The 23,834-nt window shown below is 34.8% G+C and overlaps 1 protein-coding gene across 1 annotated transcript in view; it reads right to left on the bottom strand.

Moving 5' to 3' along the window:
* Positions 1-23,834, bottom strand: part of LOC142331983 (stalled ribosome sensor GCN1-like) — a 208,614-nt gene that overhangs the window by 53,889 nt on the left and 130,891 nt on the right. The window contains exons 23-28 of the mRNA XM_075378033.1: positions 23,537-23,731; positions 19,202-19,448; positions 16,111-16,347; positions 12,616-12,795; positions 6,823-7,112; positions 2,684-2,879 (exon numbers count right to left, since the gene is read on the bottom strand). Coding sequence (XP_075234148.1) covers positions 2,684-2,879; positions 6,823-7,112; positions 12,616-12,795; positions 16,111-16,347; positions 19,202-19,448; positions 23,537-23,731 — 1,345 coding nt within the window. The remainder of the gene's footprint in view (positions 1-2,683; positions 2,880-6,822; positions 7,113-12,615; positions 12,796-16,110; positions 16,348-19,201; positions 19,449-23,536; positions 23,732-23,834) is intronic.

The raw sequence follows: 23,834 nt of genomic DNA, 5'->3' as shown, positions 1-23,834 counted from the left end.
CAGTACAAGGTGAAAAGATAAAGATGCTATGATTTAGAAAAAACAATGAATGGCATAGATGAAGTCCTATGCAAGAACTATTGCCTGAATTTTTGAAGGTATATGTTTGGAGTGTCGTTTTATATGGAAGTGAAGCTTGGACGATTGGAGTATCTGAGAAGAAAAGATTAGAAGCTTTTGAAATGTGGTGCTATAGGAGAATGTTAAAAATCAGATGGGTGGACAAAGTGACAAATGAAGAGGTATTGCGACAAATAAGATGAAGAAAGAAGCATTTGGAAAAATATAGTTCAAAGAAGAGACAGACTTATAGGCCACATCCTAAGGCATCCTGGAATAGTCGCTTTAATATTGGAAGGACAGGTAGAAGGAAAAAATTGTGTAGGCAGGCCACGTTTGGAATACGTAAAACAAATTGTTAGGGATGTAGGATGTAGAGGGTATACTGAAATGAAACGTCTAGCACTAGATAGCGAATCTTGGAGAACTGCATCAAACCAGTCAAATGACTGAAGACAAAAAAAAAAAAAATATATTTTGTTTGATTGATCTGTACCTATCGTGTTCATACCTCAGAAAACAAAAAAAAAACTGAGAAATGTTTGCTGCACCTGTAAATTCATCGAATCGAATACTAAAAAATTCGCTTGCTGAATTATCTGATCAGAAACATCGGCAGCCACATCATCGATTCAACTTGATACTGTAATTAGAAAGCACAATTTTTTTTTTTGATTTTTCCTATACTTATTAAAACACTGAAAATATCAATTGCAACAAGCGATATGAGGTATTCTGCAATTGTATTGGGTTTGGACATCTTCGCTACTCAATGCTACTCTAGATAAAATGCATCCCAGTGTACTTTTATCACACTATTTACTTTTATATTTATATTTTCAAAAATAAGAATGTAAAATAATTAAATGCTACAGACAAGGAATAATATTTGATTACAAAAAAATTACATTTTTAAAAATTAAAGGAGAAGAAGCAAATAAAAATTATTTACTTTCAGAAATAGTAGTAAAATTAACCGACAGAAAATTTTTATTAAAAAATTTAAATATCTGCACAAAATGTTTACGATACAATTAAATAACATGCAGCAGGAAACAATAAGCGATTCAAATATTTTCTTCTTCACTTTTTTAATTTATTCTTGATTTAACTACAGTACAACCCCATTTAACCGGACAAAATGGGTCCAGAAGTTGTCCAGATGAGCAAAAGTCCGGATAATCTGGAAATTTATAATATACGTACACTACAACTTAATGAAATCTCTACGGTATTAATCTCACTTCACGGACGAAGAACGAGGAAAACCATTCTTTAAACATTTTGCAAGACATTATCCATGTTGATTTTTGCGACCTGTATACACGTGGAAGTAAATTCAAATTTTACTAATATTCTTCAGCGCTCTAGGTTTAGCCGATTTTCCTGTCACAAGAAGTGGCAGCATAAACTTGCCTGATGCATTACTGCATAAAACTTACTGTTTGATTCGCTTGGCATTTCTCATGCCACCACCCCGTTCGGTCACCGTAAAGCATAAGACCGAATGTTTGTACCACAAGCGGCAACTGAACCTCAAGTAGTTTAGCAACTAGTATCTTAACATAGCTCCTGGAACTTACCTAAAAGCGTGAACGGACTAAGCACGGTGCCATACACTACCGACTTACATTTCCCAACCGTTCATTTGTCATATATTCACTAAAACGGGTAGGCTCACCCCATCAACTCCTAAGAATATATGTGACATCCATAATAAAATTTCATTTCAAGGTAGAAATTCACTGCCACGCCTAGGTCGCTGAATGCCAGCAAGTACCTGTCCACCATTTTATAGTCGTGGAGCCATAATAATTGGCTGGTGGTCAGCCGTACTCAGGGTTGTCTTCCCACGGCAATGCGGTAAGAGTCTTTCCCTTAAGCAAACTACAGATGCCGGTTGAACAAACCAACCGCATCAAGAACTCCACACGGTGACATGTGGCTCTTGCCGCTTGTGAGTAGCCAATTTTCCGCTTGACCTCTAAGTTCCAAGGTGGCCCCTGGTCTCTGGTCCCCCCAAGAGCAGGGCATTCAAACAGCGGCTGTTCATTTGACTGGACCTCCCCGTAGATGCACGGCTCATCAGCTGCCAGGTGAAACCGAAACAGGTATTAGTTCAAGTTAGCATGGTTGATGAGCACCCAGGCACATGTCGCCCTTAAGAACGAGCTATAGGCATATTGTTCCCCCAAACCCTGTATAACCTTATATAAGGATCTTCTCACAGTGCTCTGCAGCCTCGTACCACAGTATGTAAAGACTGTGATACAAAGTAACTGGCGATAAACTGGATACATTATACAGTAGACCTACTACTGTGTTTCTTTAATCTATTTTAAAAATTTTAATTTGCTACATACTACTGTATAATGGTACATATTTTATTTTCGATAATTAAAAATGCCTTTCTCTATATCAGTCTGGATAATCCAGAAGTAATGTTAAACGGGATTGTACTGAATTACTTATAATTAGAACTAAGGATGGAGATCTAAACGTGGTTTTGCATGGAATGACGGTGTCTAAAAACTATAATTCTGTGATATGCTTACAAAATTTATGAATCGCTTCTCCGACAACTAAATACTTATTAATTAATAATAAATGAACGATTATTAACCTGGCATTAACTTATGTAATTTTTCAACGCCAAGTCCACCAACAACTTCACTTAAACCCTGGGCAGCACCTGATCGATCAACGGAACTTGTTTCTGATGTTAACGTTTGCATCAACCAAGGTAATAAATCTTCAAAGCTGGTCTCTCCCATACCTCTTACCATAGCACCTAAAGCTCTGGCAGACACACTACGTACCTGAAAAAATAAATAAATACTTTACGGTATACAACGCAATAAAGGTGAAATAAATAAAAGATAAAACAATGACATCTTGTTACTGGTTATTTCATTTTATCTTTTATACAGGGTCATTCACGGGAACCGGATGATTTGAAGTGGGTTGTACTCGGGCGTTCGTGGTGGGAGGGGCACGTGGCTGGTGTCTGACGTTTCCTTTGTTCAAAGCATTTACATTTAAGTCGTTGAGATGGAGCCGTGGATGCTAGACCAACGCCTGTACGCGTATAACAGTTTTGTGCGAAATGACGAATCCGTAACTGCTGTTCGGCGAGATTTCCGCCATCAGTTTAATATTCATGGTAATGCAAGTGTCCCTTTTCGTAACACAATATTGCAACGGGTAAACAACCTTCGAACAAGCGGTTCAATATTGAAGAAAAAACCACCGGGTCCCTGACGAACAGTTAGCACTCCGGAGAACATCGAACGAGTAAGGGAAGTCATTGTCAGAAGCCCACGCCGCTCTATTCAGAGGCATTCAGCAGCGCTTCAAATGAGCACAAGTAAGGTAAGACGAATTCTGCATACAGACCTGCATTTCCATCCTTACAAGATAGCCGTCGTGCAGCAGTTAAATGAGTAAGATTTCACGCAGCGATTACAATTTTGTCGACAAATGCTTACAGTTTTTGAAGAAAATGAAAATTTGTTATTGTTAATGAGTGACGAAGCCCATTTTCATCCGAATGGCTTCATCAACAAACAGAATTGCCGGTATCGGGCAGAAAGAAACCCACATCAGCTTCACGAGAGACCACTTCATAGCCCAAAGGTGACTGTCTGGTGTGCAATAGGAAAGGTCGGTGTTACTGGACCATATTTTTTTGTAGAAAATGACGCTGCCGTAACTGTAACAGCTGATCGTTACATTGCGATGTTGAATACGTTTTTCATCCCTGAGTTACAAAACCGGGGAATCGATTTTCAAAACGTGTTATTCCAGCAGGATGGAACTACAGCGCACACAGCGAGGGCAACGCTGGCTGTTCTCTGTAACTTGTTTCCAGGACGGATCGTTTCCAGACGGTGACATTCCTTGGCCCCCTCGGTCCCCCGACTTTTTTCTGTGGGGTTTTCTGAAATCGCGTGTGTACGGCAATAAACCGCGTACATTGGAGGACGTAAAGATCGTAAATCGTCATCACGTCACCTAGATTGATATAGACATGCTGCAAAGAATTGAGGCCAGTTACCGTGAAAGACTACAACAATGTATTGCCCAAAATGGACATCACTTGCCGGACATAATTTTTCGTTCATGAGTAAGTAACAAATGCTTTGATTTAACAAGTGTTTCAGTACCAATAAAACTTTTTTAAAGTAAATATTCAATTTTTTATGATTATTTTAAAAATATCCGGTTTCCGTGAATGACCGTTTATTAGGATAAATAAATAAATAAAAAGCATATCCAATATAATAAATCAAATAATAAAATGTATAACTGTAATCCAAAAATATATCTAGTAACAATAAGTGAAGAAAAAATTATGGAGAATATTAGCTCTGAACAAGATAATTGAAAAAAAAAAACTGCATTAATAATACCTGTAAACTTAAGGTAAAAGTCCATTTTTTTTTTAATATTTTTTTTGTCTTCAGTCATTTGACTGGTTTGATGCAGCTCTCCAAGATTCCCTATCTAGTGCTAGTCGTTTCATTTCAGTATACCCCCTACATTCTACATCCCTAACAATTTGTTTTACATATTCCAAACGTGGCCTGCCTACACAATTTTTTCCTTCTACCTGTCCTTCCAATATTAAAGCGACTATTCCAGGATGCCTTAGTATGTGACCTTTCTTCTTTTAACTATATTTTTCCAAATGCTTCTTTCTTCATCTATTTGCCGCAACACCTCTTCATTTGTCACTTTATCCACCCATCTGATTTTTAACATTCTCCTATAGCACCACATTTCAAAAGCTTCTAATCTTTTCTTCTCAGTTACTCCGATCGTCCAAGTTTCACTTCCATATATAGCGACACTCCAAACATACACTTTCAAAAATCTTTTCCTGACATTTAAATTAATTTTTGATGTAAACAAATTATATTTCTTACTGAAGGCTCGTTTAGCTTGTGCTATTCGGCATTTTATATCGCTCCTGCTTCGTCCATCTTTAGTAATTCTACTTCCCAAATAACAAAACTCTTCTACCTCTATAATCTTTTCTCCTCCTATTTCCACATTCAGTGGTCCATCTTTGTTATTTCTACTACATTTCATTACTTTTGTTTTGTTCTTGTTTATTTTCATGCGTAGGACTTCATCTATGCCGTTCATTGTTTCTTCTAAATCCTTTTTACTCTCTGCTAGAATTACTATATCATCAGCAAATCGTAGCATCTTTTCACCTTGTACTGTTACTCCGAATCTAAATTGTTCTTTAACATCATTAACTGCTAGTTCCATGTAAAGATTAAAAAGTAACGGAGATAGGGAACATCCTTGTCGGACTCCCTTTTTTATTATGGCTTCTTTCTTATGTTCTTCAATTATTACTGTTGCTGTTTGGTTTCTGTACATGTTAGCAATTGTTTTTCTATCTCTGTATTTGAACCCTAATTTTTTTAAAATGCTGAACATTTTATTCCAGTCTACGTTATCGAATGCCTTAAAAATTATTAGCATTTTGTCTTGTAAAAGCTACATCTTACAAATTCTGTTATTATGTTGCCAGTTGCGTATTTTTTTTTTTTTATATTAAAATTTTATATATGTTTTTTAAATATTTTTCATAAATTATGTGCTAAAATCACAGTAATTATTAAGATTTTATACTATTTGTTTATGCCATGCGTAAAGTTCCGTTATTTCCAATGAATTCAAAGCTAGGGTTGGGTCCTTGTCATATTTGAACAATTTAGATTTGGAGTAACAGTACAAGGTGAAAAGATAAAGATGCTATGATTTGCTGATGATATAGTAATTCTAGCCGAGAGTAAAAAGGATTTAGAAAAAACAATGAATGGCATAGATGAAGTCCTATGCAAGAACTATTGCCTGAATTTTTGAAGGTATATGTTTGGAGTGTTGTTTTATATGGAAGTGAAGCTTGGACGATCGGAGTATCTGAGAAGAAAAGATTAGAAGCTTTTGAAATATGGTGCTATAGGAGAATGTTAAAAATCAGATGGGTGGATAAAGTGACAAATGCAGAGGTACTGCAGCAAATAGATGAAGAAAGAAGCATTTGGAAAAATATAGTTAAAAGAAGAGACAGACTTATAGGCCACATACTAAGGCGTCCTGGAATAGTCGCTTTAATATTGGAAGGACAGGTAGAAGGGAAAAATTGTGTAGGCAGGCCAAGTTTGGAATATGTAAAACAAATTGTTAGGGATGTAGGATGTAGAGGGTATACTGAAATGAAACGACTAGCACTAGATAGGGAATCTTGGAGAGCTGCATCAAACCAGTCAAATGACTGAAGACAAAAAAAAAAAAGCTATAGTAGTACAGTGTACGGGCAGTAGCTACCGGCAACCAATTATCTCTTTATCAAAATAATATAAGTTTCATGTGAAACAGTCAAAGATTTTAGAGGTCCATCTAAAGGAAATACATGGAATAAGTGTTATCGATATAAGTATAAATAGTTTTTACAATTCTTTCTATGTTCGATTAGTGTTTTACTTTCTATGTTCGATTAGTGTTAGTAACTTAAAAAAAATAATCATATTTGTAATACCACAAACAATGAAACAAAATATCTAACGCTGCCATTGTAAAATGCCTATATCAACATAATTTTTAAAAAATTTCACTCATTTACACAGCTGTGTAAATTTACTTGTGTAACTAAGTAAATTTACACCACAGCTGTGTAAATGAGTGAAATTTACTTAGTAAGCTTACTAAGTAGAAAAGATAATAAAACACAAGAGAACTTACCTCAGGTACAGGATCGAGTAAAGATGATTTCAGTCCAGGTATAATAGTAGGTAGGTAAGGAGTTAAGTCTTTTTGATCTGTCAAAGAATACATGTTACCAATAATCTGTGCAGCCATTTTACGCGTTTCTGTCGAACGATCCATGAATGCACGTTGCACGACCGGCATAATTAAAGCTAATGATGGTGCATCGATAAAATGCACAAACTGAGTATCCAACAATGTTTGTAAACAAGTAGCTGTCTTATGAGAAGGATCTTGTAACGCTTCCAACAGCACAGGAACAATAGCTGTAATTGGAAATCAGTCATTTAGAATTTATTGTAAAATTGGTAAATGAGATTAAAAAAGCCACTACGCACTACAATTTTATGAATGTACAGGGTTATCAAAAAGGAATGGTGCGGTTTCGGTAATTCATCGGAAGATTGTAGGGAAATTTCTAGATGTTATATCGGTATCCCTGAAAGCCTCCAACCCAAAAGTTTGTTGATCAGCAGTTGTAACCACAACGTCAGTTCTTGTATTGTTGTTGTGGTGAGTTTAGCGAGTTACTATGTTCTCAGATAAAGACAAAGCAAAGTGTGTTTTACTGATGGCCGAATTAAAATCCGTAATTTTAGTTCAACGTGAATTCGGAAGAGATCCGCCACACAAAAACAACAACACGTCTGTTCAAACGATTAGAAGAAACCGGATCGGTTAAGAAACAGAAATCAACCGGCAGGCCAAGTGTACCAGACAATACGGTTGAACTAATTAGACGATCGGCAATTAGAAGTCCTGGGAAGTCCGTCCCCCATCGAATCGTCGAATTAGGTATTCCAAAATCAACAGTTCACACAAAGTTTTACATAAAAAAATTAAATTACACGCTTATAAAATCCAGATACTAGAGGAATTGAAACCCGATGATGGTGTAAAACGTTACGATTTCGCTGTAGAAATGTCGGACAGAATAAGTGAAAACGAATCATTTTTAGACGATATAATTTTTACAGAAAAAGCTACATTCCGTGCGAATGGATACATTAACAGACACAATTCACGAATATGGGGCTCTGAAAACTCACACGCAATTATCGAGAAACAACGCGATTCGCCTAAAGTTAATGTTTGGTGTATCGCGATGAAAAATCGTGTAATAGGCCCTTTCTTCTTTGCTGAAAAAAACAATTAATGGAGTCGCGTATCTTGACATGTTAGCCAATTATTGTTTTCCTCAGCTGGATGAACTCGAAAACATTCATAGACTTCATTTCCAACAAGATGGTGCTCCCCCCGCACTTCAATAGATCGGTTACGGACGCTTTGAACAAAAAATTTGGAGATCGATGGATAAACGGCAAGGACCCGTACTTTGGCCTCCAAGGAGTTCAGACCTGACACCTTGCGATTTTTTCTTGTGGGGGTGTATCAAAAGCCTTGGTTATACACAAAAAATTTGCTACCTAAACCGCTTAAAAAACAGGATTAATGAAGCAATGACAACCATTAACAAAGAAATTTTAACTAATGTTTGGAGAGAAGTTGAGTATCGTTTCGACATTTGTCGGGCGACTAAGGGCGCACGTATTGAAATTTATTAATTATGTAAAAAAACGTTTGAGACGATAAATTTGAAAAATAAAAAAACATAAACTGTTAAGTAATTCTGTTTTAATTTAAACCATGTTCAAAACGGCACCATTCTTTTACGATAATGAACTATATTAATCAAGGTAAGATGAAATCTAAAGGTATTAAATATGTTTACTTATCTCAGGAACTACTAAACTGTTTTTCAAATTTCATCAAAGGTATCTGTAATTACCGCTTAATGAGCGGTAATTACAGATACAGTCTCCTGCTTAATGTGCACAGAAGTGAATTAAATTATTGTAATATCCGACAATTATTTTTCAACATGCATTCACCCTTATGAAAAATCCAATAATTCATGCTATCAATGAGGTTAAGATATCTTGCTTTCTAGGTCCTTTCTTTTTCCTGCTTAACCTCTGGTAATTACCGTTTAGATAATACTTCAGAGGATGATATGTATGAGTGTAAATGAAGTAGTCTTGTACAGTCTCAGTTCGACTATTCCTGAGACGTGTGGTTAATTGAAACCACACCACCAAAGAACACTGGTATCCACGATCTAGTATTCAAATCCGTTTAAAAATAACTGACTTTACTAGGACTTGAACGCTGGAACTCTCGACTTCCAAATCAGCTGATTTGGAAAGACGCGTTCACCACTAGACCAACCTGGTGGGTCTTTCAAGGTTCTGTAGTCCTGTATAATTAACAAAATTGAAATATGATATTCTAACTATTCTTTTTAAAAAAAATTTGGTACTGGAAGCCAGCACAAAAATCGATGGTATAATTGAAAATTTTGTGCTTTCTGATCGACCTGGTACGGTAGAATCTTCTATTTAAATAATTAATAATTATATAATGATCTTCCTTTTTTAAAAAAAGGAATCTTCCGATTTCAGAGGTGAATAAAATATTCAGTACTGAAGTGTTTTATACCTGCTTTGGCCTCCTGAAAACACTGACCTCCTTTAATTAATAAAAAGTAAAATGCTCATATAATTTGTTTACATCAATAATTAATTTAAATGTCAGGAAAAGATTTTTGAAAGTGTATGTTTGGAGTGTCGCTTTATATGGAAGTGAAACTTGGACGATCGGAGTATCTGAGAAGAAAAGATTAGAAGCTTTTGTAATGCGGTGCTATAGGAGAATGTTAAAAATAAGATGGGTGGATAAAGTGACAAATGAAGAGGTATTGCGGCAAATAGATGAAGAAAGAAGCATTTGGAAAAATATAGTTAAAAGAAGAGACAGACTTATAGGCCACATACTAAGGCATCCTGGAATAGTCGCTTTAATATTGGAAGGACAGATAGAAGGGAACAATTGTGCAGGCAGGCCATGTTTGGAATATGTAAAACAAATTGTTAGGGATGTAGGATGTAGAGGGTATACTGAAATGAAACGACTAGCACTAGATAGGGAATCTTGGAGAGCTGCATCAAACCAGTCAAATGACTGAAGACAGAAAAAAAAAATGCTCATCTTAAACATTTTCGGAGGCAAGTACAGTCACCAATGACTTTTCTTCGGGCCCCTTAAATAATGGAAAACTATTAAATAAACAGAAAAAAATTATTAAAATGAAAAAATTAAAATAATCAGCAAGATTATTTAAAGAAATCTAACTATTTAAGATTGAAATTCTGTCAACACATTGCTCTTTTTTTCATTTTAGTGTTTAAAATAAACGTTTCAAATACCCCAACATAAGATAAATAATACATTTTCAATATAATTAAATTCCTTCTAGTTATATTGATGCATTCTATATCTTGACAATAGCCACAAAATAATAGACTATATATTCTTATAAATGGGAAAGTGTTCGTCCCATCAATTCTTTCATTATCTGAACAGCTATACACCCGTGAATTTTTTTTTGGGAATTAATTATTTCTGACAAAGATTTTAAGAAAAGTAAGCGAACATCATTTTGATTTCGACTGTATTGAGTTAATTTTTAAAAAGCGGGTCTGGAATCACAAAGCTTGAAACTAGATTTGGCTTTTCCTCTAGGTAGAAAACTACTGCTGAATGGTTTTTTTCCTACTCATCCCTAAGAGGATGAGTAGGGAATTACCTCATACCCTAAGCGGGGATAAAACAAATGCAAACCAGTTTAATCGTTCCAAGGATGGGATCTGAGAAAATTAGCAAAAATTATTTTGATTAACAATACCAAAGAGGTTAAATTAACGTTTTAACTTTTACCTATGAGGGATGGGGTTCACTTAGGAAGCAAGTTACTATCAAAACTGAATTTTGCTTTCTCACAGTCGAAAGATTTGCTTTTCAATTTTTCATAACCACTGTTATCTTGTTTCAGTGGAGATGAAATATTGAAATTTATCACGAGTATTTACACCAAGCTCAATTCAGCATATCTTTTAGTTAAATCCATCCCCAGGAAGCTTAAATAGGATTAAAGTTGTGTTCAACATAATAATATCACAACATTCTTTAATAAGAATACATACAACTGAAGTTTCTCCTTTAAAACACTCCTAAAAGAACAAACGTTGATTCAAGACGGATTTTATTGGTTATTTATTTTATTTTATGATCCAACTATTAGCTAGAATTTGATTCTATAATCAAAATCAACATCTGAAGAAAAAACTGACAAATAAACAGATAAACCACATGAACAATAAAATTAAGCATCAGATAGCCATTGACAATTCCGTTCACAAACCATTTCAACTTAACTTGACTATGTGAAACTGTATATTGATTAGCAGTCACAAAATACATTCTTAAACTCAAAAAGAGCAGATGTGTAGAAATGGAACTTAAAAGTTATCTCTGCATAAATAACAAGTATAAGCCAACAAAAACTGTTATCGCACATTAAAACTAATTTTTTTTTTGTCTTCATCATTTGACTGGTTTGATGCAGCTCTGGCAGACTCCCTATCTAGTGCTAGTCGTTTCATTTCGGTATATCCCCCTAACAGTTTGTTTTACATATTCCAAATGTGGCCTGCCTACACAATTTTTTCCTTCTACCTGTCCTTCCAATATTAAAGCAACTATTCCAGGATGTCTTAGTATGTGGCCCATAAGTCTGTCTCTTCTTTTAGTTATACTTTTCCAAATCTTCTTTCTTCATCTATTTGCCGCAATACCTCTTCATTTGTCACTTTATCCACCCACCTGATTTTTAACATTCTCCTATAGCACCGCATTTCAAAAGCTTCTAACCTTTTCTTCTCAGATACTCCGATCGTCCAAGTTTCACTTCCATATAAAGCGACACTCCAAACATACACTTTCAAAAATCTTTTCCTGACATTTAAATTCATTTTTGATGTAAACAACTTATATTTCTTACTGAAGGATCGTTTAGCTTGTGCTATTCGGCATTTTATATCGCTCCTGCTACGTCCATCTTTAGTAATTCTACTTCCCAAATAACAAAATTCTTCTACCTCCATAATCTTTTCTTCTCCTATTTTCACATTCAGTGGTCCTTTTTTTTTTTCTTGTTTATTTTCATGCGATAGATCTTGCATAGGACTTTATCTATGCCGTTCATTGTTTCTTCTAAATCCTTTTTACTCTCGGCTAGAATTACTATATCATCAGCAAATCGAAGCATCTTTATCTTTTCACCTTGTACTGTTACTCCGAATCTAAATTGTTCTTTAACATCATTAACTGCTAGTTCTGTGTAAAGATTAAAAAGTAAGGGAGTTAGGGAACATCCTTGTCGAATTCCCTTTCTTATTAAGGCTTCTTTCTTATGTTCTTCAATTATTACTGTTCCTGTAAATGTTAGCAATTGTTCTTCTATCTCTATATTTGAACCCTAATTTTTTAAAAATGCTGAACATTTTATTCCAGTCTACGTTATCGAATGCCTTTTCCATTGCCTATAAATGCAAGGTATGTCGGTTTGTTTTTCTTTAATCTTCCTTCTACTATTAATCTGAGGCCTAAAATTGCTTCCCTTTTCCCTATACTTTTCCTGAAACCAAATTGGTCTTCTCCTAACACTTCTTTCACTCATCTCTCAATTCTTCTGTATAGAATTCTAGTTAAGATTTTTGATGCATGACTAGTTAATTTAATTCTTCTGTATTCTTCACATTTATCTGCCCCTGCTTTATTTGGTATCATGACATAAAACTAATAATAAACATGAAATTTCAAACGAAAAATTGAATGTACGTACAGTTAAATTGTATTATTATTACATACCTTGAATTTCAGGATTTCTAATAACCGAACCAATAAGTTTCAACGCTTGAGCACCAGCTTTTTGCACTTTGATATGCGAATCGCTTAGCACTCCGATTAACTTTGGTACGATACTTGGAAGGCATGAAGACAGCTGTTTAGGAGCACAATAAGCCATTGCACCCAGCAACTCTACTGAACCTGTTCGATGAAAAGTAAAACATAATAATAATAATAGTTATAAAATATTACCATCCTAAAAAAAATTATACAATATAAAAGAGCTAATGAAAAATACATATTGATACCATCATCCAGGAATGATAAAAAGTTGTCATATTATCATGTCATCCTACTAAAAAAAGAAAAATCTTTCAATAATTTGATTCCATCGTGAAAATGAACCCTTACGACCTGAAGCCTATTTTGTAAGTACTAGTTAAAAGCCTCAAGCAAATTTTTCAGAAAAAGATTTTTTTTTGTCTTCAGTTATTTGAATGGTTTGATGCAGCTCTCCAATATTCCCTATCTAGTGCTAGTCATTTCATTTCAGTATACCCTCTACATCCTACATCCCTAACAATTTGTTTTACATATTCCAAACGTAGCCTGCCTACGTTTAAAATTATGAAAAAAATTGTAGTTACTCAGTAAATTATGTAGATTATGGTGCTGCGATCCAAAATGGTGTTACACCCTTGATTAATTATATAAAAAATAAAATTCTACTTTTCTTTTTTTTTTAAATACTGAATTTGTTCTTTATTTGAAAAAAATCCTTGCTATTTATATCTAATCTATCACTGTTTATAAAAACTAAAATCATTTGTGAACAAAATAAAAAAATTTTCACTTAAAATTGCATATTATTTACAGTTATTGAAATTTTTGTAACATCTATGCTTTAAAATTTCAAAATAATTCTAAAATGGTGCGCTGAAAACATTTTACCAAACCAAGGGATTGCCTGTGATGATACTGTATTTCAGTAACTCTTAAGACTAGGTTCTCTAATTATCCCCATATTCAGTATGGAAGCTATAAAACCTTTCATTTCAGAAATGGTAATATTTTTCCATTTTCAGTATGGTTCAAACAGCCTATCTCTATTTGCATTTAAATATTGATTGGCTGATGGATCTATTAGTTTCTTTCACCATCAGTTCAAATAAATTAAGTGTAAATAATTAATAAAAATAAATTATACGAGGTGCGACAATAAAGTAATGAGACTGATTTTTCTTTACAAGATGTGGCAACCCTGCAGCTTGCATAGGCACACCATCTTTGACCTTGGTCTATACGCTACTTCTGGTCCAAGTGGCACATTGATGCAACTGCTCAGTCATGAGTTGTGTAATAAGTGAACACGTGTTTGTGTCTCTCATCACAGAAATGAAACCGCAATATATTGTACAACAGTATGCCATTTCTTTTTGCGTTAAATCTGTTGAAACGCGACACAACTTACGGTAAGCTTTAAAAGGCTTTTGGAGAGGAGGTTATGTCAAGAGCTCAAATTTTTCGGTGGCATAAAATTTTTAGTGAAGGCAGAACGAATGTTGAAGATTAAGACCGCAGTGGACGACCATCAACCTCACGGACAGATGTCAACTTGACCAGAGTGCGTGAAATCGTATCTGATTGAAGATTATCCGTGAAAATGATTGCAGAAGAACTCAACATCGATCGAGAAACGGTTCGGCTAATATTAACTGAAGATCTTGGTATGAGAAAGATTTGTGCAAAAATTGTCCCCAAAAATCTCACACAACAACAGCGAGAAACACGGAAAAATGTGGCAGCCGATCTGTTACAGCAAACGGAAATGAAATTTGATAACACGGCTCAACAAATCCAGATTTGTTGAGCCGTGTTATCACTGGTGATGAAGGTTGGTTTTTTCAATACGATTCAGAGACAAAATGCCAAAGTTCGCAATGGTACTCAAAGGGATCATCACCCAGACCAAAAAAAGCTCGCATCTCAAGGTCAAAAGTGAAATGTATGCTTGTGTGCTTCTTCGATTCCAAGGGAATTGTTCATAAAGAGTGGGTGCCTCCTGGACAAACAGTTAACCGATATTTCTACAAAGAAATTTTGGAAAGACTTCATAAACGAGTGTCTTGGAACTGTGACGAGGGTCTTTAAGGATATTACAGAAGATGAGTTTCAGAATTGTTACCATCAATGGCAGAAGCACTGGAATAAGTGTGTGCAATCAGAGGAGAACTACATTGAAGGAGACAACACTAAACAGGTAGTAAAGGGTGGTTGAATATATGTGTCTTTAGCAATTGAATCTGCAGGTTCATTAGCTAGAGATCCAGCAGAAACTCACTTGTGTGTTGCGATAATTCAACTCTTTTTTTTTTTTTTTTTGTGGGCGAAAAACGCCTGGGCGTTATCGTCCGGAATTTTATTAATAAAACGCTGAAATATCTCCAAAATAATAAAGTTTATTATTATTATGTAAATGTAATATTAATCGTATAATAAAAATTTATTAAAACGTGCCAAGAAGGCAAAATAAAACTCAAAACTAATACCAGAGACGAAGTCGATAAAATATAAAAGTTAAAATAATAGAATAAAGAAACTATATAAAACTTTCCTAATTCCGATGGGTTGTGCAAAAGGTCCCCTCCCGGGATAGTAAAATTAAATACATAGAACCGAAAAAATCAAAATTGAAAGTAAAGGTTAAAATTATAAAAAAAAACTCTTCTAACAGAAAAATATATATGATATTAAACTTTTTGCAATAACCTGGTACTATGCAAAAAGAGAAACATCCGGTCCAAAATTCCGTTATTATTGCACAAGATATCACTAGATATTTCTAGGTAGATTAAACTGACGACGCAACACCGCACATAACATATGCAGTCCACGAGAATGTGGTGCACAGCCATGCGGCAGTTGCATCATGTGCATAGAGATGGGGCTTCTCCTGACATTAGGTATTCGCGTGTGATCCTCTTATGTCCTAATCGTAACCGGCAAAAGACCGCTTCCTCACGACGAGATTTTCTGCAAGAGGAGCCCCATGGCAACACTGAATTTGGTGACAATAGGATGTGTGGAATAAAAATTTTCTAAGGCTCTACACGAGTCGCTACATACAACAAGGATATGACGATACTTAGAGTTATTGACATTCAGTCTTATTTATGGTATATAATTCAGCAGTAAAGACACTCGTAATACTAGGTAGACCAAACATATAGGTTCGATTATTAACAATAAATGCGTATGCAACGGTATCATTCTGTTTTGACCAGTCCATGTATATACTACTGTATCTGGGTTTTTCTTTAGAGAGAATACAGTGAAACATTTGCTGAACGAAAAAAGGTGGTGTAGATTCTTTATATTATATCGAACAAAATATTTTACGCACCACTTTAATATAATAACTTTGGAAACCATTTTTATAAAATATTTTACTCATATATATATATATATATATATATATATATATATATATATATATATAATTATACAGATTCTAACCTGTTTTAGTACGCCAAGAATCCTCTTCTAATGCAGCTAATAACGAAGGTAATACTAACTTAACACCATGCGCCGATAATTTACTCATAACAACACGGGCGCAGTCGTCGGTTGCATCTCTAACATACTGACTTCCATCGCCAAAACAAAGTAACAAATGAGGTAAAACGTGAACTATGTACGGCTCAAATAAACGTCCCAACATGTGACACAACATTTCAAATGCAAAAAGAGCGCCTGCAACAAAATAAATAATTATTATACCTTCGTATTTCGGTGTGAAAAATTAAAGTTATATAGCAGTAAGTGGCAATTCATTAACTCGATGATGCACGCACGGAAAGGTGGTGTTAAAGGATTATGTTACGTTAAATGTTATCACGCTTTCACATCAGGTGAGCAGAGGTCATGAAAAAGCTTATCATGTGATAACTGTAAAACATGTTTCAAAACATGTTAATTATACTGCACGTAATAATTTTATATGAATATTTTGTTTACAGAAAAAAATCTCTCTATATATATATATATATACACACACACACACACACGAGGGTTATTTTTTATATCTACATATATATAATCTATATATATATACACACGAGGGTTATTTTTTTTTCAAGGTCCGATCGGTCGCAAAATAAAAACCCATACAAAAATCGGATGAACCTTTGCGCATGAGTTGCGCAGCGTCTCCAGTATGGCCTTCAATCACCCCGCATCACTTTGTTTAGTTCTGAACAGGCAGCTACCACGTAAACATGTCTACAACAATAGCATCTCCCGCCAAGTGTGAAGTGCATGCGCGATAATTCGATTCCTTCAAGCTGAGGGGGTGTAATGCAGCTGAAATTCATCACTGCAGCCTCATATTGCATGACTCTTCAACGACTTCTACGAAGGGCGATTCAGAATAAGCGGAGAGGAATGTTGTCATCAGGCACTGTCTTTCTCCACGACAATGCTCGGCCGCACACTGCAGCTGTAACAAGGAAACTCCTGCAGCGTTTTCGTCGAGGAGTGTTTGATCACCCACTATACAGGACCAGACTTGGCTCCATCCGATTTTCACCTCTTTGCTTGCACATGAAACGCCGGCTAGGAGGACAAAGTTTTGGCACAGACATCAAGCTGCTGACCAGCGTAGAAACATGGCTGAAAACACAGGCGGCTCCGTTCTATGACAAGGGTATTGGAAAGTTGGTACCACGCTAAGATAAATATTTAAATCGGAGTGGCGACTATGTAGAGAAATAGCGTAACTATGTAAGTATTTGTTACAAATAAACATTTTTTTATTTGCACTGTGGTTTTAATTTTGTGACCGATCGGACCTTGAAAAAAAAATAACTCTCGTATATACAGCAATTTACAATGCATCAGTATACATCAGTATTTACAATGCCTAACTTTATCAGACCGCATAACTGTAACTATTTTTGCATTATACAGTACAATATTTTGACCTACAAAAACTAATTTTTTCACTAAAAGAAAGGACCTTCTTGTGCTTCAGTTTAAAAATTTCCCAACAATCAATAAGATCTTTTAACCAATATTAAAAAGCGTAAATCATAAAATTTGTTTTTATACAAACAAAATTTATTTTATAAATTTTATAAGTTTTTCATACTAAAATCACATAAATCTGAACTTTTTCAATTTGGATCTAATATGCACTTATTTATGATACTTTTTAAAAACTTATATATATATATATATATATATATATATATATATTTGTGTTTTTTTTTATAGAGTAGTAAAATGGGAGGTGGTACAGAGCATGTTCATCCTGAAGATGAAGGAGGAACATGGAACAGAGTGGGAGAAGGACTTCTAGGCGCAGGTAAGCAGCAATGTCCCTAGCGAGTATACTGAGTGTTTCTTCTATTATATATTTAATTTTTGTGTTGTATTGTATTGTGAATTCATTGTCTCCATTGTCACTGTGGTTGGTACTCTACGGCCGGCTTGCACGATCACTTCAACAGTGTGCAGGAGGGCCATGGCTAGAAGTGACACCGCCGAAGAGACAACATGAAGTGTGGGATTCATTTATTATGTATTTTCCTTGTATTGTATGATTGTGGTATTATTTTATTTTATTGATTGTTTCCGTTCTTGCCATCGGCTACGAGGGCACTCACAGCGAACGTGCCCGCGGATTGCGGAAGGAGGAATGAGTTCAGACCCCAACGTGATGGGCTGCAACTGAAGGGAAGGTTCTTCAATATTGTCCTGATTGTGTTTTATTTTATCTTATTTTATTTCATTTTATTGAGTTGTTTTGTGTTTTGCTGCCGGTTGAGGAGTGCAATCGCAGCCAACGTGATAGTGGTGGCTGACTGCGACGAGAGCTGCCGCAGCAGCGGGAAGTTACTGTGTTTACCGAATTTTATTTTACTGTAGTGTGTATTTCATTTCTTTTGTTTATGTTTTTGTGTTTCTATTGCTGGTGGGATTGCAAACAGGATCACTGCGATCGCGTGTAGGAAGGCCACGACCAGCGGTGACAAAGCTGAAAAATGAGACAGATGGGAAAAGTAGACTTTTATTCATTATGTATTTTCTGCATGGGTGTGTTACTAGGCTTAACTGCGTTTTCCTGATGGCGGCTAAGTGGTGGTGTGAGTTAGTGTGTTTTATTACCTGTGTTGTGTCCTGCGGATGGGTGTGAAAAAAAAAAGGTCAAGGAGCGAATCGTGGTCGGCGTGCAGAGCCATGGAGGAAGCCAGGATGCAGAGGACGGTTTGGCTCCTTCATATGCAAGATTGAAGTTCAGTTGGGGTGCTCCGATGATGCATTTGGGACTCTCAGGTGTGAGAGCCGGCAACCTAATATAGGGACGGGAAGGGTAGCCTCTCAGTGGACGGATGTAGTGGTCGTCCAGAAGAGAGGGCTACTGCATCTTGATGAAACTGAGAGTACCCCGATGCGACGCCACAAAAAAGGGAAGACAGGGGGAGCAGTCAACTGCCACGACACACCGACATTCCTGCGCATAGCCTAACGGCGGAGGCCGGGGATGTTGGGGGTGTTTAACAAGATTGAAAAAAAATATATATATATGTAGATGAAAAGTACGTACCTTCACGTCGCCTATAATTCTTCTTATCATGTATGGCATTAGTTAAAGTACTCATAATATCCAACTGTTTTAAAACCAATATACCCATTCCTTTAACAAGTCCAGCTAACCCGTACGCGGCACCTTTTCTTTCACCATATTTTTCAGATTCTAATAACTGACGTAATAATTTCTGAACTAAAGCAGGAGCATCTTCCTTCATCGCCGGCACTAACGGTGGCAAACAATTTGCAACCGCTTCTTGTACCTATCACAAATAAACAAAATCTGATTCTGAATGACATATATATATATATATATATATATATATATATATATATATATATATATATATATATTATCGCAAGGTCACTTTTTTATTTATTTATTAAAAGTGATCTCGCTTTGTAAATTAATTATGAAAACAATTTCATTTTTTCAGCGCATAAAATGTGGGTCCAATTTTTTCCCCTGTATGATGAAAACTGTTTTAAAAATTAGTTATTTTTGAGACATTTAAGCATGACTTATTTTTAAGCGCATATTTTTAGGAGTTTCTTAAAAATAAAGGGTCTTATAAAAAAAAAAAGTGGCTGCATGAAGTAGTTGAAAATTATTAAAAAATAACTTTTATTTGGTTACTTTTCGTCCTCCAGTAAAGTAGATTTTTATCGGGTACACAACTCCCGCAAAATACTGATATTCAATAATATTTGTATGGATCCATCCGAACAAAAAATTTTTTTGTACATTTATCATTAACCTTTTCAGATCATGTACCTTGAAACTGGTTTTGTACGGTGTCAATTTTAAAGATGGACCACTGAATGTCAAAATAGGAAGAGAAAAGATTATGGAGGTAGAAGAATTTTGTTATTTGCGAAATAGAATTACTAAAGATGGACGAAGCAAAAGCGATATAAAATGCCGAATAGCACAAGCGAAACGAGCCTTCAGTAAGAAATATAATTTGTTTACATCAAAAATTAATTTAAATGTCAGGAAAAGATTTTTGAAAGTGTATGTTTAGAGTGTCTCTTTATATGGAAGTGAAATTTGGACGATCGGAGTATCTGAGAAGAAAAGATTAGAAGCTTTTGAAATGTGGTGCTGTAGGAGAATGTTAAAAATCAGACGGGTGGATAAAGTGACAAATGAAGAGGTGTTGCGGCAAATAGATGAAGAAAGAAGCATTTGCAAAAATATAGTGAAAAGAAGAGAGGCCACATATTAAGGGCATCCTGGAATAATCGCTTTAATATTGGAAGGACAGGTAGAAGGAAAAAATTGTGTAGGCAGGTCACGTTTGGAATATGTAAAACAAATTGTTAGGGTGGTATACCGAAATGAAACGACTAGCACTAGAACTCATTGTTCCTTCTAAATCCATTTTACTCTCAACTAGAATTCCTATATCATCAGCAAATCGTAGCATCTTTTATCATAATTTATAAAATATCATAACGTGGTTAAACAATATGTTTTTAATAAGAAATAAAATATTAGGGAAAAAATTATAACGAAATTAAATAAACTGAAAAAAATCATCAAGTACAAAATTTTGTTTATGTTTTATGTTTTTTATATGTTTTTTTTTTTTTATATATTAAACATGCTATGAAGATGAACATTATTGAAAGATGAGATGGAAAAAGATCATGTCTCTACTAAGAATTGAACTTGAAACTGGACGATTTGGAGGCTAATACAAACTTAGCTAAAAAATAAAATAGTAATATGATAATGACCTTCCACAATTTTTTTAGTAAAAGCAATGAATGCTGTTATCTGTGAGCAGTTTCAAACTATTTTCAGATTATACTCTCCTTCGAACCCTAACAAAAGTGCAGATTGTAGAAATTTAAAAGAAAGGTCTATTCTACAGCAGAGTGGCATTATAAAATTGGCTAAAAAGGTTATATCCATTAAAGAAAATTACATCATATTTATACACTTTCAAAAATCTTTTCCTGCCCTTTAAATTCATTTTTGATGTAAACAAATTATATTTCTTACTGAAGGCTCGTTTAACTTGTGCTATTCGGCATTTTATATCGCTCCTGCTTCGTCCATCTTTAGTAATTTTACTTCCCAAATAACAAAATTCTTCTACCTCCATAATCTTTTCTCCTCCTATTTTCACATTCAGCGGTCCATCTTTGTTATTTCAACTATATTTCATTACCTTTGTTTTGTTCTTGTTTATTTTGTTGCAATAGTTCTTGCGTAGGACTTCATCTATGCCATTCATTGTTTCTTCTAAATCCTTTCTACTCTCAGCTAGAATTACTATATTATCAGTAAATCGTAGCATCTTTATCTTTTCACCTTGTACTGTTACTCCGAATCGAAATTGTTCTTTAACATCATTAACTGCTAGTTCCATGTAAAGATTAAAAAGCAACAGGGATAGGGAACATCCTTGTCGGACTCCCTTTCTTATTACGGCTTCTTTCTTATGTTCTTCAATTATTATTGTTGCTGTTTGGTTCCTGTAAATGTTAGCAATTGTTCTTTTATCTCTGTATTAGAACACTAATTTTTTTTAAATGCTGAACATTTTATTCCAGTCTACGTTATTGAATACCTTTTCTAGATCTATAAATGCCAAGTATGTCGGTTTGTTTTTCTTTAATCTTCCTTCTAATATTAATCTGAGGCCTAAAATTGCTTCCCTTGTCCCTATACTTTTCCTGAAACCAAATTGGTCTTTTCCTAACACTTCTTCCACTCTCCTCTCAATTCTTCTGTATAAATTCTAGTTAAGATTTTTGATGCACGACTAGTTAAACTAATTGTTCCGTATTATTCACATTTATCTGCCCCTGCTTTCTTTGGTAACATGACTATAACACTTTTTTTGAAGTCTGACGGAAATTCCCCTTTTTTCATAAATATTACACACCAGTTTGTATAATCTATGAATCGCTTCCTCACCTGCACTGCGCAGTAATTTTACAGGTATTCCGTCTATTCCAGGAGCATTTCTGCCATTTAAATCTTTTAATGCTCTCTTAAATTCAGATCTCAGTATTGTTTCTCCCATTTCATCCTCCTCAACTTCCTCTTCTTCCTCTATAACACCATTTTCTAATTCATTTCCTCCGTATAACTCTTCAATATATTCCACCCATCTATCGACTTTACCTTTCGTATTATATATTGGTGTACCATTTTGTTTAACAAATTATTCGATTTTAATTTATGTAACCCAAAATTTTTCTTAACTTTTCTGTATGCTCCATCTATTTTACCAATGTTCATTTCTCTCTCCACTTCTGAACACTTCTTTAATCCACTCTTCTTTCGCTAGTTTGCACTTCCTGTTTATAGCATTTCTTAATTTTCGATAGTTCCTTTTACTTTCTTCATCACTAGCATCTCATATTTTCTACGTTAATCCATCAGCTGCAATACATCGTCTGAAACCCAAGGTTTTCTACCAGTTCTCTTTATTCCGCCTAAGTTTGCTTCTGCTGATTTAAGAATTTCCTTTTTAACATTCTCCCATTCTTCTTCTACATTTTCTACCTTATCTTTTTTACTCAGACCTCTTGCGATGTCCTCCTCAAAAATCTTCTTTACCTCCTCTTCCTCAAGTTTCTCTAAATTCCACCGATTCATCTGACACCTTTTCTTCAGGTTTTTAAACCCCTATCTACATTTCATTATCACCAAATTATGGTCGCTATCAATGTCTGCTCCAGGGTAAGTTTTGCAGTCAACGAGTTGATTTCTAAATCTTTTCTTAACCGTGACATAATCTGTCTGATACCTAGCAGTATCGCCTGGCTTTTTCCAAGTGTATATTCTTCTATTATGATTTTTAAATTGGGTGTTGGCAATTACTAAATTATACTTTGTGCAAAATTCATCATCTCGTAAGTTGTTTCAAACTGCTTTTTTATTCTTAAACAATTGTAATGCAGATACAAAAATGACACATGTAAAACCGGCTAAAATGGGCTCAGAAAAAATACATACATACAAATATAATTCACAAACTCTTCAAGATTGCAGTACATTTAGTTATGGATTTAAGACAATAAAACAACACTACACTATTCATTTCAAACTGATCGTTTCATAGTATATTTAATACATTACCATTTAATTAAGCAGATTCAATAAACTTTCCGAGAGGTCTATTAATAACCACAGACTATTTGGTCTGTGGTCCACCTGTCCGTAAATTACCTGTCTGATCATCTACACAACCAGTTTGTAGATTAGTGGTTAACAACGCAAAAAATTTGTAACTAAAATTTTCTTTAAATGATCTTCTGACTCGCATTCAGTTTATAAAACCATATTAACTATGTAAATAAAATTAATCGTAAATAGTAGAGGAATTACCTGTTGTGAAGGTGTTGATAATGCATCGATTAGTTTACCGACAATTGGTTTAATTTTACGATCGTCCCTATCCAAATGTCTAGCAAGACAACCCATCAATATAACTACCGATTGTCTAACGGCATCATAACTACCAGAATCAGGAGCTTTATCAAGGAAATCTTCAAAGACTGGAAGCAAACTATTAACGGTTTCCTAAAACAAAAAATAAAGTAAATTTAAGATGCAATGTAATCTCCTTAAAAATACTTACAATTAAATAAATTAAATTAAATCAGCAATTGCGACTTCCTCCAGA

The sequence above is a fragment of the Lycorma delicatula genome, chromosome 11 (genome assembly GCF_047948215.1).
Source record: "Lycorma delicatula isolate Av1 chromosome 11, ASM4794821v1, whole genome shotgun sequence".
Taxonomy (NCBI): Eukaryota; Metazoa; Arthropoda; class Insecta; order Hemiptera; family Fulgoridae; genus Lycorma; species Lycorma delicatula.
This window is presented reverse-complemented; position numbering and strand designations above follow the sequence as displayed.